The sequence below is a fragment of the Rosa chinensis genome, chromosome 3 (assembly GCF_002994745.2).
Source record: "Rosa chinensis cultivar Old Blush chromosome 3, RchiOBHm-V2, whole genome shotgun sequence".
NCBI classification, from domain to species: Eukaryota; Viridiplantae; Streptophyta; class Magnoliopsida; order Rosales; family Rosaceae; genus Rosa; species Rosa chinensis.
This window is the reverse complement of record NC_037090.1, coordinates 8,250,929-8,270,172: the sequence shown is the minus strand read 5'-3', so window position 1 is coordinate 8,270,172 and position 19,244 is coordinate 8,250,929. Positions and strand designations below refer to the sequence as shown.

Here is a 19,244-nt window from a genome sequence, read left to right as displayed (position 1 = left end):
AGCTATTTTACAAGCTCTGATACTAGTGATGTGCGGATCTAACCAATGCTCAAATAATCAAGAGGTTTTTGTTCCTGTTCAAGCATATATAAAAGATTATCAATATTTTGCTCAATTTTATAGATGCTGGTTTGGATTCTATAGATGGTTTCCCAGTAATTGGGAGTGTTTCTGTTGAGATTATCTCTAAAGAGTTTCAATTTTATCAACTTTTCTCTTTCTATTTTTAATTCTTTGCTTGTATTTCTACAAATAGCAAGTAACTCTAGTCTGTCAACAATCGAAATTATGAATAGTGAGATTTTAATTGCTTACCTTTGAGCATTGAGGATGAATTAATAGCAACACATTATAATAAACAAATTCAAATATCCACTATGCTTCCCTAATAATAATTATAAAAAGGTTAAATCTGCAGTAGAGTAAGAGATAGAGATGAAGCAAGAGAAAAATAAAAAAGAGCCAGACCAAAAAGATCTCTTAGGTGTAAGGTTGTGAGTGGTTATGGGCAGCCCTTGCTGACAAAGGCTGGTAAGCGAAGTTTTTTCCCAAGAAGATTCAAAGCTAAGCAGTCAAAAGAGACACACAGAGAAGTAGGAGACCCCAAGTTTTTCCATCAAGCTCTTATCTTTTCAGCTTTCACTATCGGATTAAATTTTCTAACTAACCTGTTAAATATATGCCTTCTTCTACCAACCAGCCAAAGATGATAGCCAAAGCCATAGTTAGTCTCAGAGATTATAATAAGGTCATCACATGACGACGGCCAAGTACCACGACGCTTTAAGCCTCTCACTTGAGTTCTGCAAAAACTCACACAACTAGTCTCAAAGTCCACATCTTTAACACAAAAGGTATCACTTTGCTTTCGAAATCTTTGAAAAGTTTCAAACTTCACGCCTGTTTTTCCTTTGTTGATTGATTGATTTGATTCTATTGCTGAAGATTGGTTGTTTTTGATTGTTAGAATGTTGAGACTGAGATTTTGGGGTTGCCTCATTGGTCTGGCTTGTTCTTGCTTCTTCCTAGTTGCGGTTGCACAAGTTACTAATCCTTTTGAAGGTGAGTTTTTGATACTTGGTTGCTAAACCCAATTTGAGTTCAATCCAATTGGTTTACTGTTACATAGAATTTTTGGGTTAGTTGTGGTGGGAATTGGATTATGAGTTGTGCCTATTTGCAGTGGATGCATTGAGAGCAGTGAAGGGTAGTCTGATTGATTCCGGGAATCATTTGGGGAATTGGGACAAAGGGGATCCATGTAAAGCGAATTGGACCGGAGTTTTGTGCTCCGGTGACGTTGGGACTGATGGATACTTGCATGTCCAGGAGCTGTATGTGTTCTTGTTTCAATAACTTATTTCGACTCGTTCAATTTAGTATTGTTCATAAATTGGTTTTGTTAATCTAGTTGGATGTTGTTATGTAATTACTTGTTCTTAGGAGTTTAAGTTAGGCTAACTAGGTAGTTTAACAAATTTGATGCAGGCAACTGCTAAGTAAGAATCTCTCAGGAACGTTAGCGCCTGAGCTTGGCAAACTATCTCAACTTCTGATATTGTGAGTCATGTCATCTTGTTTGATCACTGATTACATTGCTTAGTTGGTTCTTCCTGATTATTTTTGCAGCCATATTGCTAACCTCTTTGTCTTTTGTTTTTTGCCCTTCTCGAAGAGATTTCATGTGGAATAACTTAAGTGGGACTATACCAAAGGAGATAGGAAACATTACGTCCTTGAAACTCTTGTAAGTTGAGTTCATATTCTATTTTCAATGTATTTTCATGCATCTTTGTAATATCCTCGTCTGATTCCTCTTGTAAGTCCTTTATATGCTGATTGAGACTTGTTTGATTAATATGAAATGGTAAAGGCAGGATTTTTTTTTTTTTTGAAATAAGGGCTGGTCTAGCTGCCCTTAAGCCTTTCATTAATGAAACTGCAGAATACAATTTGGGGGGGGGGGGGGACATGGTGCCTAAATCCCAAGTTACAATAAGCCTTGAGAGAACATCCCGAATAATAACAGGAGTTTCCACCAGACCTGTGTATTCTAACATACACCAATTAGCTAAGAGTGCACTACTGGCTACTCTATTCGCTTTGACAAAGCGGTAACATAACGGAAAGATAACTCTATCATGAAGAAGCATCATTACAAATAGCATAGCTTTCCAACTATGTTGCTGCACGAAAATAAATCTGGCGACACTTTGTTTCATCCTGCCATAAGGAGGATTCGTCCATTTGACAAAGCAATCAGAACGTCTCCTCATTAGGCCAGACAAGGCACACAGGCTTGTAGCCTGACTCGCCCTACCACATGAAAATAGAGACTTATTCCAACTATGAAAACGGAAAAAATAAAATAAAACAAAACACTAATGGTGCGTTTGGATGAGAAAATTATAAAATCCGTAGGAATTTATAAATGATGGAATCTTTAATTCCATCAATCTAAAATTCCATTAATTGTAATTTCTATTGTTTGGTTGCATCTATTTAGGATTTGAAATGTGTAATAAATTAAGAAAATTTAAAACAAATAAAAAGATATGATATAAAAAGTCTTGTTTTAGAAATAAAAATTGAATACTGCAAAGGAATTCGTAAATGCCACCTATTTTGGTGGAAATTGAAGTGAGGAATTTAAATAGCGAATTCCTTCGTTTTTTTCCACAGAGAAATTTAAAATTTCCAATCTGATAAAGCCAAACGAGGGAATTGGTTTTTAGGAATTATGAAATCCTCACTTTCAATTAAATTCCATCATTTTTTCCCTCATCCAAACACACTCTAAGACCAACAGTCTCGCCATGCCACATGAAAATAGAGACTTATTCCAACTATGAAAACGGAAAAAATAAAATAAAACAAAACACTAAGACCAACAGTGGGCCCAAGGAAGCAAGGAGACCCTGCCGGGCCACTGGAATTCTTGCATAGCCACCACCAACCAGTGAATTAAAAAGCGCGCCTCAAGGCGCGCCTGAGGCGCAAAAAGCCATATTCTGGCCTGAAAATGAGTGTGCGTAAGGGGCTAGGCGACGACGCTGGTGAGGCGTTCTCAAAGGCGTGAAAGGCGTGGAAGGCTTCCTCCAAGGCGCGAAAGGCGTACGCGCAGAAAAAAATGGGAAGTGACATCGTTTTGAAACAGAATGGGTTTAAAGCTGTCTAGGTCGCGACTGCTACCCCAATTTCGATTTCAGCCCTCTGCCCCTCTCTGTTCGCAAATTTGATCCATAAGTCCCTAACCCAGAGTTCGAGTTAGGAGTGAGATTTCAGCCCGATTTCAGCCCTCTGCCCCTCTCTACGCAGCTGTCAATTTGAGCTTGATTGGAGGTCGATTCGGAACAGGCCATTTGAACTTCTGAAGGTATGATTCCTGATTTCCCGTCTATATTTGCAGATTTTGTGATCCCATTGACTCTGTTCTGGCTCTGTTCTGGATCCCGTCTATATTTGCCATTTGAACTGGGTTTACTATATTGAGGAAGATGATTAGCTGATTAATTGTTAATTGATATATGATTATCTCTTGTGTTAATTGATATATGATTAGCTGTTAATTGTTAATTGATATATGATTATCTCTTGTGTTAATTGATATATGATTAGCTGTTAATTGTTAATTGATAGCAGCAGGAAGATAGGAGATTTTGATTGTCTCTTGTGTATGAGTCAAGTACTCATTTTGAGCTGCAGGGGAGAGAGATCAAAATGGGAGATTTTTTCTTTTCTTTGTGGAGAAGTAATCTCAGAGTGGGGATTAACCCATGGCAGTGGTCCACAAAATACTTTAGCTGTAGTATGTAGATGTGAATATATTGCGAATACAACCCACACATATAACATTTAATTAGATCCAGAAAATACGACGTGGTGGTATGAACTATGAACTATATAAGTAGTTTCTTTAGTTCCATGCAGCATGTTTATTTGGATCTAGGATCAGCACAGTGCATTCGGTACTTCTACTCAGGCCAACTTATTGTAAGGTTGGATGCGAATGTGAAACCCTTCTTTTGGAACAGAATTCAAACCGCCTGCAATTTTGGCCTTTGTATTTGTCACTTCCCATTTGTATCTTGTAACGACGTGATGGAGGAAACACATAAGATAAAGTAGATATTAATAGGAGATTTTGAGCTGCAGGGGAGAGAGATCAAAATAGGAGATTTTTTCTTTTCTGTTGGTAAGCTGCACATTTTGAGCTGCAGGAAGATATTAATTGTCTCTTGTGTGTGATACCAATTATATAATACCAGTAGAGTCCAGTACCATATTACATGAATATATGTGATTTATACGAAAGGCTTACGCCTTATGCGCCTTATGCCTCAAGGCTGCAAGGCTCTCCTGAAAACGCCTCGGGTACGCCTTCAGCGTTTTAAAACATTGCCACCAACACACCACCCCTCATGCCGCACCGGCACCGCCAACTCCCCCACCATCACGCCACCACCTCCCTTGCCCCAGCGAGAAGCCTCCCCCATCATGACCGTTGACCCACTACGATCCGAACTCAGTTGACCATAAGATCTTATCCCACCGCCATAACTACCGCCACCCCCCCCCCCCCCCCCCCCCCCCCCCAATCCGATCTGCAGAACCAACCTGCAAGGACCGAGCCACAGCATCCCAACAAACCCGATCTCTCTTGCTCCCTGCCACCGATACCATCGATCCAGAAAGGAATCACCTAGATCGAGGAAGCCACGCTCACTCATCGACATCGCCCGTCCGACGACAGCGTCACGTCGGACGGAGGCAAGAAAATTTCTTTGAAAACCTAGCGCGTGTAGGCGCGTTCTATACACAAAAAGACAAAATTTAAAAAAGTATCCAAAGACTAATTTATGTTACCAGTACGTACTGTGTTTAAGAAGATGATATGTTGTATAACTTGATGGCCATCTTGAAAAGGCTGGATATTGGTCTTAGGTCTATGAATATAGATTTCTGTGATAAGGTACGAACTCTCTCAGTAGTTTCCATGATGCCCATTGTGTTTGCAGGCTCTTGAATGGAAACAAACTATCGGGTTCCTTGCCTGATGAGCTCGGTTCTCTTGAAAATCTACGTAGACTACAAGTTGACGAGAACCATCTTTCAGGTTCAATACCAAAATCATTTCTTAACTTGCGCGGCTTAAAACACCTGTAAGTACATTTTCAATCTCAATGCGTCTTCAAGTTGGCTAGTACTGTTTTATATTTCAAATGGTGAAATGGTCCTTGTATGCAGCCATATGAACAACAACTCCTTCAGCGGCCAAATTCCATCTGAGATTTCTGAAATACCCGCTCTTCTTCATGTGTGAGTTTTCAAAGCGTCTTATATATATATTATGTAATGTCATTACCTTATTGGGATGTTGTTCTGTACGTATTAATACTTGTTGATCGATCACTGATTTCTGGTTTGTAATTGACATGCACAAACGCTTACAGGCTCTTGGATAATAATAACTTATCTGGATATCTTCCACCAGACTTCTCCAACATACCAGAGTTGCGCATACTGTACGTCCTGGTCCCACTGATCAGTGTTAATTGCTAATTTGGATTAACAACCGCATGTTTCCTTTTACACGATCTTAATTGGCAATTTGATCTTTCATGACTGTACGTAGCAATGTTTTCAACCTACTGAATCTTCCCTTGATCGGAAATCTTAACTACAGATGCTTTATTGATGTTTCTTAAATTTTTTATTTTTTATTTTACATCTTTTGTGTAGTCAACTCGATAACAACAACTTCACGGGAACTGAGATTCCAGCTACTTATGGAACCCTTTCCGGATTGGTAAAGTTGTAAGTTTGATTATAAGTATCTTCGTCTTGTGCTCTGTTTCTTTTTCTCTAAATATGGATGATAAAGAGCATAGTTGATGCACTATCAGTCAGATGCTAAAGAAACAAATGACTGCTTTCATTAGGAAATTTGCAAAAATATCCTTTTTTGCTATATTAAGAATGTAGCTGTTTACTGCTTATCCATGTTGGATACATTTTCTTGGATAGATTGCTTAAACCTTTTTTTATTTTCCTCTTTTTGATTTGGCAGAAGTCTCAGGAACTGCAGTTTGCAGGGAGCAATTCCTGATCTTAGCCGGATACGTAACCTCAGTTATCTGTAAGTATCTTTCTGTATTAGGCATCTTTCTTGACACTATGATCCAATTATTATGCTTCTGTTTATGTTTCTATCATCTAACTTTTACTGGGTGCATGTCACAGAGATCTAAGCTGGAATCATCTTGCTGGACCGATACCATCACATGGGCTTTCTGACAATATGACAACAATGTATGTAAATGGCCCAAGTAAACTTGTAATTTGTTCTATTGATATATCACATTGCTTCATCCGTAATTTTCAATGAAGTGAAACATGAACATTACTATATTTACTATTTGTTACTAATCAGATCTATTAAGAACTTATCCTGTTAACATTACTTGCAGTGTTCTGTCAGATAATCATCTTAGCGGATCTATTCCTGAAGGTTTCTCTCATTTTCCTCGTCTTCAGAAATTGTGAGCATCAATTTACTTTGATAAACTGTGATTTCCAATTATAGAATACATGACACATTTAATATTTAAAATACCTTTATATATGACTATTCATCATTCAAGCATTATGCTCTTATGATTCTACTGGAGAATATGCTACTAAGCTTCTATGCACACTGGATCTGATATTCTTTTGATTTATATCACAGGTCGCTAAAAAATAATCAGTTGAACGGCTCTGTCCCTGCTATATGGAGGAACATATCTTTTAGTACAAGAGCTAGACTTTCATTGTAAATACCTTTACCAAACTGAAGCATAAATTAATTAATTTTATTTGATTTCTTGGAGTGCCTACCAATAAATTCTTAAAAAGAAAAAAAAGAAAAGAAGAAGTTTAATGCGGCATTTAGAGCATATGTTTAGATTGAACTTATTTATTTGTTAGCTGAATGTTGCAGTGATCTCCGGAACAATTCACTCTCTAACATATTGGGAGAGCTGAATCCTCCAGCAAATGTCACCTTGTGGTATGTTTCTAAATGAATCGACTTCTATATTTTTAGAGTTATTTCTAATATATACTTATGTAAGTTGTATAAAAACAAGGAAGAAAAGAGTACCTGGATCTTAACGATTTTGTTACAGACTGTCTGTAGTCTGGACGTTTTATTTATGTCAGTTCAGTTAAATGTCAAAAATCTTCTAGATACGCAGCGTGATTGATTAGTTATAGAACGAGTGATGTGTGATAGAATCGTATGCAAATTAAGAGTGTGAATGGTTAAGTTTATATACATACAATACCAAATTCTTTATTTTCTGAAATATAATCTACATGAACTGTGCTTTTGTTTTATTTTCAACTCAGCTGCCTATAACTAGAATGTTAGTCCTCCTCCTTTCTAATGGAATCTATGGTGAATGTTATGCTTGCTTTCAAGTTACATAGTGGTTAACTTTCCCATCACTTGTGTCTGATGAAAATTATCAGTTTGTATGTACCTTGTTTTACTTCTATAAATTCAAATACTTGTCTTTTATTAGGCTTGAAGGAAATCCTATTTGCAAGAATGCTAGCATAGAAAATATAAGCCCGTTCTGTCAATCTGAAGCGAGCGATGGGATCCCCAAAGATTCAATAAATTCAACTCATAAGATGACCTGCCTTATTCAGGAATGTCCAGTGGATGATTTCTATGAATATGTTACATCTTCCCCTGTGCCATGCTTTTGTGCATCACCTATTATAGTTGAATATCGCCTGAAAAGCCCGAGCTTTTCTTACTTTGGTCCATATAAACAGCAGTTTGAAGAGTATATAACTAGGTCTCTAAAATTGGAGATTTACCAGTTATATATTAGTTCCTTTGTCTGGGAAGAAGGGCCTCGTTTACGGATGCAGTTGAAGTTCTTCCCTGTGTATGGTGCTTCACACTCGCATGCATTAAATGCAAGTGAGGTTCTGCGAATTAGAGGCATCTTTACATCATGGGAATTTTCTCAGAATCAATTCTTTGGACCATATGAGCTACTCGACTTCAAACTGCTGGGACCTTATTCAAATAGTATGTATTTTACCTGATCATCTTTTTCAAGTCATGTGATTTTTGTGTATAAGTTGTGAAATGATGCTGTATTTGCTATATGCTCTTCTGCCAACACCTGCATGACTTAAAAAGCACACAGTATTTGTAATCATTGCATAAAAAAATCATTTTATACCAGTTAGTGACAGTTTTTTAGCTAGTGGGCTAGTGTTGTTTTTCAAAATTGTTGACAATATATATTTCTATGTTGCTAAGAAATATTTGATACCCGTGCACACTCAGCATTGTACTTCTTAGGAAATTAGCTGTTTATAACTTCTGTTATTTTGATTGCATTTTATAACTCATCCGAATCGTATTTTCGTTTTAGAATGAGTAGTAGTATCTTATTCTTGGTGGATTAAATTTTTCCTTTCATTGTTATAGTGATTGTTAAGAGACAAAAGATGGGCCTCAGTAAGGGTGTATTAGCAGCTGTTATAATAGGGGCCATTGCTTCTGTTGTCAGTATAACTGCAACAGTCATGCTTCTGTTCACAAGATGCACCAGAAACCGATACACACCACCTTCAAGGAGACACTCGTGTAAGTGCTGAATAGTAAATAAACGGTACTGAATATTTAGATACTATCATGTCTGAATATCATCCTGGAAAGTGGTATGAAGCCTTATCTCTCTTTTCAGCGTGGAAGATTTCTATGAGAATTGAGGGTGTAAAGGCGTTCACTTTCAAAGAAATGACACTAGCCACCAGGAACTTTGATAGTGCATCTCAACTTGGACAAGGAGGCTATGGGAAAGTTTATAAAGGTATCTTATCTGATACCACAGCTGTAGCCATAAAGCGTGCAGAAGCAGGATCCCTACAGGGTGAAAGAGAATTCTTGACCGAGATACAATTATTATCAAGGCTACACCATCGAAACTTAGTCTCTTTGGTAGGATACTGTGAAGAAGAAGGGGAGCAGGTATGGAGCTTGCAGTATTGAACACTTAATCATTGCTTGCAACTTATTTTCTAAATCTCTAAATCATAAGTTGGTGAAATAAGCAATCTAAAGAGTCTCATGCTGTTTTGTTTGGCAATTGCGTGAACGGCAAAGTAAGCTTTGTCCATTACAGATTCATATCTTACTTCCTTCTCATTCTGAACAAGGGCAATTTAGTCTGAACTTTATCAGTTGCAAATTGAACTCATAAGTGGATTTACTTTACTGTTTCGCCTAGTGACTCTTCACTGCATAATCTTTAATTGCATGAATGTAAGAAGTTGGAGTTTCAGCATGCACTACATAAAGTTGTTCCTATGCAACATAAATGTGTGGCGTGTTGTTATCATTGAATGCTTCAATGTATTAGGACCACATGAAATTTCATTAATCGAATTATGTTATTGCTGCTTCTGCAGATGTTGGTTTATGAGTTCATGCCTAATGGTACCTTACGTGACTGGCTTTCTGGTATATATGGACTTTCCAACATTTGAAGTTAATTTTTTAAGCGGCTCCTCCCATACCATGCCTTTCTGGCTGGAGTTTCACCTAGCTAATTCTGTTTACTTATTGTGATACGAGTCACAGATAAAACCAAGGGAAGCCTGGACTTCAGTATGAGATTACGTATTGCATTGGGTTCAGCCAAAGGAATTCTGTATCTCCATACCGAGGCAAATCCTCCTATATTCCACCGAGATATTAAAGCCACAAATATACTTTTGGACTCCAACTATGTCGCTAAGGTGGCTGATTTTGGACTCTCACGACTAGCACCTGTCCAGAATGATGAAGGGACTGGCCCTGCATACGTATCTACAGTCGTGAAAGGAACACCGGTATGTTTAATTCGTTAAAGTTTATAAGACTGGCTTAGAAACATAATAGAAGTTACATCTTAACTGAATTTGTTCTTTCATAACTCTAGTACTTTGGGATCATACTTGCAGGGGTACCTGGATCCAGAGTATTTCTTGACCAGGAAGTTAACAGACAAAAGCGATGTCTATAGCCTTGGAATTGTGTTTCTGGAGCTCTTGACTGGTGTGCTGCCAATATCACATGGCAAAAACATTGTTCGCGAGGTACCTATCATAACATTAAAACAGAAATTTTGTTTCTTTTAATTTAATCAGCAGTTAAGGGTACAAATAATAATGAAGTTATTTTTGTTTTGTAGGTGAATATGGCTCATCAGTCAGGCTTGATGTATCAGACATATATGAATAATTCTTCTGTGTGTTTATTCTTCTCCCTGAGGAGGTCAATATATACAGTTATATTTGAATACAATATGAAAGACAATTAATAGTGAATACAATAAAAAAATATATCTTAAAATATTATGTCCCTTAAGTGGTTCTAATACTGATTATGTCCTCTGTGGAGTTGAATACAGCTCATTCCAACACTCCCCCTCAAGTTGGAGCGTAGATATCAATCATGCCCAACTTGTCAAGAGAGCTGTTAAATACTTTCCCTGAAACTGCTTTGGTTAGAATATCTGCTAGCTGCTCTTCTGATTGGACAAACGGAAAATAAATTATTTTCCGGTCCAAATTTTCCTTAATGAAGTGTCGATCTACTTCCACATGCTTTGTACGGTCATGTTGAACTGGATTATGTGCTATTTCAATTGCAGCCTTGTTATCGCAATGTAAGTCCATTGTCTTCCTATTCTTGAAGCCCAAATCTTTCAACAGATGTCTAATCCACAGCAGCTCACAAACTCCATGTGCCATGCCTCTGAACTCTGCTTCAGCACTAGATCTTGCAACCACTTTCTGCTTCTTACTTCGCCATGTCACGAGGTTACCTCCAACAAAGGTAAAGTATCCCGAAGTAGATCTTCTATCTACCTTTGAACCTGCCCAATCTGCATCAGTATACCCCTCAACTATCAACTTGTCTTTCTTGGCAAATAACAATCCTTTCCCTGGAGCAGCCTTTAGATACCTCAAAATTCGATAAACTGCATTCATGTGGTCTTCACTGGGAGCATGCATAAACTGACTAACGACACCAACTGCGTATGCAATATCTGGTCTAGTATGAGATAAATATATTAATTTACCAACAAGACATTGATACCTGGACTTATTTGTGGGAACCTGATCTTTCCATTCACCTAGTCTGTGATTCATCTCCATGGGTGTCTCAACTGGTTGACAATCAAGCATTCCAGTTTCTGTCAATAAATCAAGGACATATTTTCGTTGGGATAGTGAGATCCCTTCTTTTGACCTAGCTACCTCAATCCCCAAGAAATACTTCAGTTGTCCAAGATCTTTCATCTCAAATTCAGTAGCCAAATAATCCTGTAATGCTTTCCTTTCTACTGGATCATCTCCGGTTACCACCATATCATCTACATAGACTATGAGCACTGTCAACTTACCAGCTTTGTGCCTGATAAAGAGAGTGTGATCAGAATTACTCTGCCGATAGCCAAATGCCTTCATAGCCTTTGTGAATCTTCCAAACCATGCTCTGGGTGATTGCTTCAAGCCATACAATGACTTCCTTAACCTACACACCTTACCAACCTCTGATAACTTGCATTGACTTCCTGGCGGCATGTCCATATAAACTTCTTCTTCTAAATCTCCATGTAGGAACGCATTCTTCACATCATACTGTTGTAATGGCCAATCATATGTGGCGGCCAAAGACATAAGTATTCTAATGGTATTAATTTTCGCCACTGGAGCAAATGTCTCCTGATAGTCAACTCCATACTTCTGGGTATAGCCTTTTGCTACAAGTCTTGCTTTGTACCTGTCTATGCTCCCATCTGCCTTAAGTTTCACTGTATATATCCATCTACATCCGATAGTCTTCTTTCCTTGAGGTAACGGTGCAATCTCCCAAGTATCATTCTTCTGAAGTGCTTCCATCTCTTCATTCATTGCTATCCTCCACTTTGGATCATCTAATGCTTCCTGCACAGTTCTAGGAATAGCCACAGTAGATAATTGATTGACAGTTAGTGCATATGACTCGGACAACCTATGGGTAGACACATGGTTAGCTATTGGATATTTGGCTTTTGTCCTAAGATCAGGTTCATACTGTTTCCTTGGAATTCCCTTGTTTGATCTTTGAGGATATCTAGGTTCAACAGGTCTTCTAGGAGTAGATGAATGATTAGACTCAATGGGATTATGCAAATCTACTTCTTGACAAGGGTTTACCTGTGGGTGAGTCTCCCGGGAAGTATCTTCATGCATTGGTGTAGAAGGGGGCAACTCAGCTTCTTCTTCAGTTTGTTCTATTAGCCTATCCGACTGGTTGAGAATAATTGGTGGGTCAAAACCCTCTGGATTGGCAGGAGCAGCTGGAGTGGAATGTGACAAGTTAGTGCCTTCCTTTGGAGGGTTGAAAAGAATCTGCTGTACCAATCTTTCCTCCACCTCTTCAATTTCAGAAAAAATATCCTGAGAATTCTCTTCAATATACCTTTTCTCCCCCTGAAGAGAAGGCTCATGAGCTTTGCCTGTAAAGTAAGCCTCATTTTCATGAAAAGATACATCCAAAGAGACATGGAGAGTCTTCGTCTGAGGATCATAACACCGATACCCCTTTTTAAACTCCGCATAACCAACAAAGAGACATCTCTTGGCACATGGATCAAGTTTGTGCCGTAGATGTTTAGGAATGTGTACATATGCTACGCACCCAAAGACTCGAGGTTCCAAATTAGGTAAAGTAGGAGCAGAGATCAATGTACCTAACTTTTGTTGAGGAGTCTCAAAATTAATGACACTAGAAGGAGTGCGGTTAATGAGATATGTTGCAGACTTCAACGCTTCACCCCAATATTCACGAGGCACATTCATTCCAAAGAGAGAGGCACGAAGAACTTCCAACAACTGACGATTCTTTCGTTCTGCTAGACCATTTTGCTGCGGAGTGTAAGCACAAGAAGTTTGATGGCGAATGCCTTGAGACTGGCAAAACTCTGCCATGGCATTACTCGTATACTCACCCCCATTATCTGACTGAAGGACCTGAATCTTTCTCTGGTACTGGCTAGAAACCATCTTGTGAAAGGCTTGAAACGCCTGACATAATTCCCACTTATTCTTCATCAACATTACCCATGTCATCCGGGTGCACTCATCAATAAAAGTAACAAAGTATTTAGCACCTGACATAGTAGAATATTTAGCTGGTCCCCAAACATCAGAGTGGACAGTCATGAATGGATTTGAACTTTTATTAAAACTTGGTGAATACGAAATACGGTGGCTTTTGGCCAGTTCACAAACATGACACTTAAAATCTGAATCACTCACAACTGAAAACAAATGAGGCTTCAACTTTCGAAGATATCCAAACGACAAATGACCCAAACGACGATGCCATAACCATACTGCTGCTTTTGCATCTTCTACTCCCCCAGCCTTGTGTGCTTGTCCCAATTTCTGATTTCCCTTGTCTGTTAAGTCGAGGTAGTACAAATTGCCCCTTCTAACACCAAAGCCAAGAATCTTCCGGGTTAGGATGTCCTGAAATATACAAAATGCAGGCCAAAAAATTACTAGACAGGATAGGGTCGCAGTGATTTGGCCGACAGATAATAAGCTATAAGCTAAAGATGGGACAATAAGAACAGTATCCAAGGTTAGGGAAGGAGATAAAATTACAGAACCCTCTCCAGTGACTGGAGAAGGACTACCATCTGCAGTAGAGATAATGGCTTGAGTGGATGGTTTGATGGATTGGAGTAGATTTGGGTCATTAGTCATGTGGTCGGATGCACCTGTATCAATTATCCATGTAGTATTACTAGCACCAGCATTAACATTGAGAGACCTACCAAGGTTACCTGTTTGAGTCACATTTGCTTGAGGCAGCGAGCAAGTATCTGTTTTTTTAGATGTTTCCGTAGTTGCAACTGCAGCTTTGCCTTTAATGTTCTTCCGAGGCTTCTTGGTGAAATCCCACCATTCGGGATAACCCACAATTTCATAACATTTCCACTTAGAGTGACCAGCTTCCCCACAATGGTGACACACCAAACCACCGGGTCGTATGAAGGAGCTATTCCGAGGCTGAAAACTTTGTTGAGAAGCTCCGGGTTTTGTTTGTGGGAATCCTGGAGGTGGGCCTTGTCTAGGACGATTGGTAATTGCAGCGGAGCCCTCCAGGTTAAGTCTATTGACAGCCATAACTGTACTTTCTGTATTCACTGAAGAATTTCCCATAGTCTTCTTTTGTTGCTCCACCATACGCACATAGGCATAACTGCTTTCAAGATCCAGCTTTGGTTCCTTCCGCAAAATTTCTCCACGTACCTGGTCAAAGTCTGAATCAAGACCACTCAAGAAGATATGAACCCGCAGTCTTTGCATTGAAGTACTGAGCTGAATAACTCCTTCCACCGTGTCTTCTTGAGTTGTGCTCCTATGATCAATTTCTTGAAAAATAGCAATCAATTCATTATAATATGTAGAGAGAGGTCTACAATTCTGTAGAGTGGTGAATGATTTCCGGTTCAACTCAAAAATGCGGGTCTCATCAGACCCATCATAAAAGGTTTTGGAAACAGCTTTCCAGATTTCTTGAGCGGTGCCAAGACGAATGAATCTCTGCATCAGTGATGGAATCATTGAATCAATAAGCCAGCTTTTGACTTTGTGGTTGTCAGTAACCCACGTATCATAGTTGGATTCTCCGGGTGCTGGTTTGATGGCTGTGCCGGTAAGGTAGCCGGCTTTGTTGCGCGCACCAATACGCATCTCCATGACTTGAGACCAAAGAGAATAATTGGTTTCATCCAGGATAACGCCGGTAGGAAATGGTGAATTGTCACTGTGATACTGAACATGAACAATTGGTGGGGTTGACGATGCAGATGATGATGGAGGTGGAAGGATTTGTTGTGGGTTTCCGTCGTCAACCATGGCTGAATTTTGAGAGAGAGAGAGAGAGAGAGAGAGAGCTGTGTATAATTATGATGATAGTGGATGGCGTGCAAAATAAAACAAGAAAATGGGATTAGAATATTGGTGGTAGTGAAAAAAATGTGGCGTGGTAGTGGTAGTGGCAGAGATTAAAAAAACATAGAAAGGAAAAAAACAAAAAACATGCTAGTGGAGGATGGAGGCTTTAGGAATTGGTGGGAGACAGAGATTAAAAAAAGCTGCTGCAAGTAGCTTTAGGAATTGCTTTTGCTTTGTTAATTAAAAAAGATGGAGGCAAAGATTCGTTCGGGTGGAATGATGAAGGGAAGTGTGAGGAGAGTTGTGAGGAGAGTGGAGAAAAGTAGCTCGTCTTTGTCTTCTCCAAAACAGATCACCGATCCTGTTGTCTACAAGCTCGTTCGGGTTTAAAGGTGATGGGAGATTAGTGCCAGCAACAGATGTTGAAGTAATGGAGGTTGAGGATTTTCTTGTTTGATGAGCAGATTGAATTGCCTGTTGTTATGAGCACGGGAACTGTTGCGGTGCTTGCTACTGTAGCGTTGTGACGATGGCCGTCTGGGGATAGTGTGGAGGACGCGACAAAGGCAGTGGCGGTGAGATAGTCGAGTAAAGGCGGAGCAAGCAGCAAGCAGGTGATTTTTATTGATTCGATTATGTTTAGAACAGTTTTGGTTGTTTGTGTTTGCAGCGGAATGGGATGGAAATTTGATATTCGGAATTCGGTATTCGGAATTGGGGATTCAGGGATTAGAAGGCAGAAGAGCGTTGTCCTATCATTTAGGATCGAATCGCTCTGATACCATATCAGACATATATGAATAATTCTTCTGTGTGTTTATTCTTCTCCCTGAGGAGGTCAATATATACAGTTATATTTGAATACAATATGAAAGACAATTAATAGTGAATACAATAAAAAAATATATCTTAAAATATTATGTCCCTTAAGTGGTTCTAATACTGATTATGTCCTCTGTGGAGTTGAATACAGCTCATTCCAACATGATGTTCTCCATTATAGATAGCAGAATGGGTTCGTATCCATCAGAATGTGTTCAGAGGTTTGTAGCTTTGGCCCTCAGATGTTGCCATGATAAACAAGACGACCGGCCATCAATGTTGGATGTGGTGAGGGAGCTCGAGAACATAATCAAACTCATGCCGGGAGCTGAAACAATGTTTTCACCATCTGGTTCCTCATACACTGAAAAATCATTAACTTCATCATCGACTTTTACTGGGGACCCATATATGTCCTCCTCCAACGTGGAAGGAAGTGATCTAACCAGTGGTGTAATCCCTACCATCTCGCCTCGGTGACAGCCTGAGGACTTGGAGTTCATTCACCTTCTTTGGTTTTAAATTGGAAGAAAAATTGCATCTCCTGCTAATTTCAGAGTGTAAAATGATATCGGTTTTGGTCTGCAAAATGGTGAAGGGTACATACTACATAGATAGTGTCTGTAATCTTATTGATGTAACAGAACAATTAAACAAAGATGGCGGTGATCACTGTAAAGTTGTTGCTAACAATTACTAATCAAATGTGCATCTGTTAGTGTTTGTTTTGCATATATAGGGCTGGGTTCGGTACGGTACCGGACCTTCAAGTCCAAAACCACGCACCTACCGTACCACAATTTATTGGTACACAAAATGAAGTACCACTACCGGCCACAAAAGTCGGTATATACCGACTTCTCGGTATCGGTTGGTTGAGCCTCCAACCGAGTTTAAGATTGGGTCAGCTTTCTGCTACGGCCCAAATGAAAATTTTAAATCCCTAACCTGTCAACAACTAAAAAACTGAAAGCAAATGAAAAACAATCAAATAACTTATATGAATTTAAAGGCCCAGACCATACACAAATGTAAAACAATCAAAAAACTTATAACTCTCACTCTCTCACATCAACTTCAGTTCATCACTTACAGTTCATCTCATCATCAGTTCATCACTTCATAATTCATATCATCACTTACAGTTCATCTCATCATCACTTCATATCATCACTTACAGTTCACACAAATGAATGAATCATACAATAACAAAGCGGACAATAGTTGAAAACAAAGTATTCAAAGACTCAAATTTCATCTCATCGTCACTACATATTTGCTTGTTGTGCTCCCTGCCTCACTCAAAGAGTCAAAGTTTCTGCAAATCAATTTTAGTTGAAAAGAATAAGAATGCTGGCAGTTCTGCAAATTCAATCAATGAAGAAGAATTTAGGCAGTTTTTGCAATTTCTAACGTTGAACAAGAAAGCTCACGATGTTGGCTGCTGCCTGCTATGCATCAGCTTGTGTAGAGCTGAGATTGGTTAATGTTGACTCCATTCCTTGATTAAAAGCATTTTCTGCAAAATAACAAAGACAAGGTTAAAAACAATATCATGATTCATAAAATAAGAAACAAACAATATGAGTAGCTTACCCCTCTCAAGTTCCTCCAAAGAGTGATACATTTCAAGGTCATCTTAAGTGGGATCTTTGTAGAAGTTTGGGGGATCAGATTTTAACCAATCCGAACTGCAAAGAAGGGCTTCCACCATTTTTGGTGTCAATGAAGCTCTAAAAGGATCCACCACTCTTGATCCCAAACTAAATGCATTCTCCGAAGGCACCGTTGAGCAAGGAACAACAAAAACATCCTTTGCTAACTTTGATAGGATTGGATAGGTTAACTCATTGGCCTTCCACCACTTATGAATTTCAAAATTCTTTGCAAGGAGGCTAACATACCTATCCGATAAATACTGATCAACCTCATTTCGTATGCATTGTGACTACTCTGCCATCCTCTCCCTGGCTATTTGCTTGCTGACTTCATCAAGATTCTCCAAGTCATCCCCTTCGAATCCTAGATCTTCTCCCATGTACGGTTCACCTTCGTTGTTGCCTTCATTGGCTTTGTATTCATCATACATCTTCAGCAAAATTTTCTTTAAGTCCCCTTGTATTGAATGAACTGTCTCGCAGCTTGCATTGACTTTTTGCATTGCTACTTTAGCCCACTGCAGCTTGTATCTTGGGTCAAGAACATTAGTTATCATGATTATCTTGTTCACCGATTCGAAGCAGCTTCCCTAATATTTGTTGAACTTGGCCTTCATTGAAGTGGCAACCCTCTTCAAAATAGGGTCTTTTGCAATGATAGCCTTGTCAATGTCAGTTTGCAATGTAACCATTTCAACAAATAATATATTTGCAGTGATCTTCTTCCAAGCTCTCAGCTTCACAGTAGCTTCATAAAACTTCTTCAAAAACAAACAAAATGCTTCTGCATTTCTCCAATCCTCACTAGATGGTGGTCCAACCCTGGGTTTGCCATTTCTGTCTGTTTCGTCGAAATAAGCTTTAAAATTGCAGTCTTCTTCACCCATTCTGCCGAACACAGCTTCATACTTAAGTGCAGCTTCAAGCATGAGGTATGTGTTGTTCCATCTTGTGATTACATCTAATGGAACATTGGCATTTTCCCTGCACTGTTCCAAAACAGCAAACTCCCTGAACTTGTCAAGACGACTTGATGAACTCCTAACATACTTGGCACAGTTCCATATAGCAGCAATCCCATCTTGTAACTCCTTCAGACCATCCTTAACTATCAAATTTATAATGTGGCATGCACATCTTAAATGTAAAAACTCTCCCTCAAACATCAAAGTCTTGTAACTGGTCAACCTTCTCTTCATGTATGCCACAGCTAAGTTATTAGCACTAGCATTGTCTACTGTGATTGTAAACACTTTGGTGATCTCCCATTGCCTCAAACACTGCTCTACTACCCTTCCAATCTCCTCTCCTTTGTGACTAGTAATTGTACAAAAGTTGATGATCCTTTTGTGCAATTTCCAATCACTATCCATGAAGTGGGATGTTAGTACCAGGTAGTTTATATTCTGGATCGATGTCCAGGTGTCGTTGGTAATTGAGATCCGAGTTTCATTTGCCTTCAATTGACTCAACAGAACAGCCTTCTCAAAATTGTACTTATCTAGCACACCCTTGGCAGCCTGCTTTCTGTCCATTCCAGGCCATTGAGGTTCTAACTCTTTGCAGAAAGCTTTGAATCCCTCCTTCTCCACGTGCCTAAAAGGGAGCTCATCCTTGATAATCATATCGATGCACCTATCATCACACCTCTTTTTGTTATACTTATGGTATGAGGCTCCTCCACTCACATTATCTCTATTCAACTTAGCCTGCGTAGGATCAGGTTCTGCATGTAATGGATGAGTAGCACAT

The 19,244-nt window shown here is 39.1% G+C and overlaps 1 protein-coding gene across 1 annotated transcript; it reads left to right on the top strand.

The window, feature by feature from the left end:
• The first annotated feature begins 699 nt into the window (after nucleotides 1-699).
• On the top strand, nucleotides 700-16,566 carry LOC112194813 (probable LRR receptor-like serine/threonine-protein kinase At1g06840). Its single transcript, XM_040516379.1, has 22 exons — nucleotides 700-854; nucleotides 968-1,062; nucleotides 1,184-1,334; nucleotides 1,489-1,560; nucleotides 1,676-1,747; nucleotides 5,019-5,162; nucleotides 5,248-5,319; nucleotides 5,454-5,525; nucleotides 5,743-5,817; nucleotides 6,071-6,139; nucleotides 6,244-6,312; nucleotides 6,471-6,542; nucleotides 6,731-6,814; nucleotides 6,983-7,051; nucleotides 7,569-8,089; nucleotides 8,498-8,656; nucleotides 8,757-9,040; nucleotides 9,481-9,532; nucleotides 9,653-9,903; nucleotides 10,015-10,149; nucleotides 10,245-10,273; nucleotides 16,002-16,566. The coding sequence occupies exons 2-22, from the start codon at nucleotides 969-971 to the stop codon at nucleotides 16,312-16,314; spliced, it is 2,859 nt and encodes a 952-aa protein (XP_040372313.1). The 5' UTR covers nucleotides 700-854; nucleotide 968; the 3' UTR covers nucleotides 16,315-16,566.
• The last annotated feature ends 2,678 nt before the right edge of the window (nucleotides 16,567-19,244 follow it).

Coding starts and splice junctions, on each gene's coding strand:
- LOC112194813 (XM_040516379.1), top strand. CDS start 969: ATGTTGAGACTGAGATTTTGGGGTTGCCTCATTGGTCTGGCTTGTTCT. Junction 5,163..5,247: donor TTGCGCGGCTTAAAACACCT/GTAAGTACATTT, acceptor CCTTGTATGCAG/CCATATGAACAACAACTCCT. Junction 5,320..5,453: donor ATACCCGCTCTTCTTCATGT/GTGAGTTTTCAA, acceptor AAACGCTTACAG/GCTCTTGGATAATAATAACT.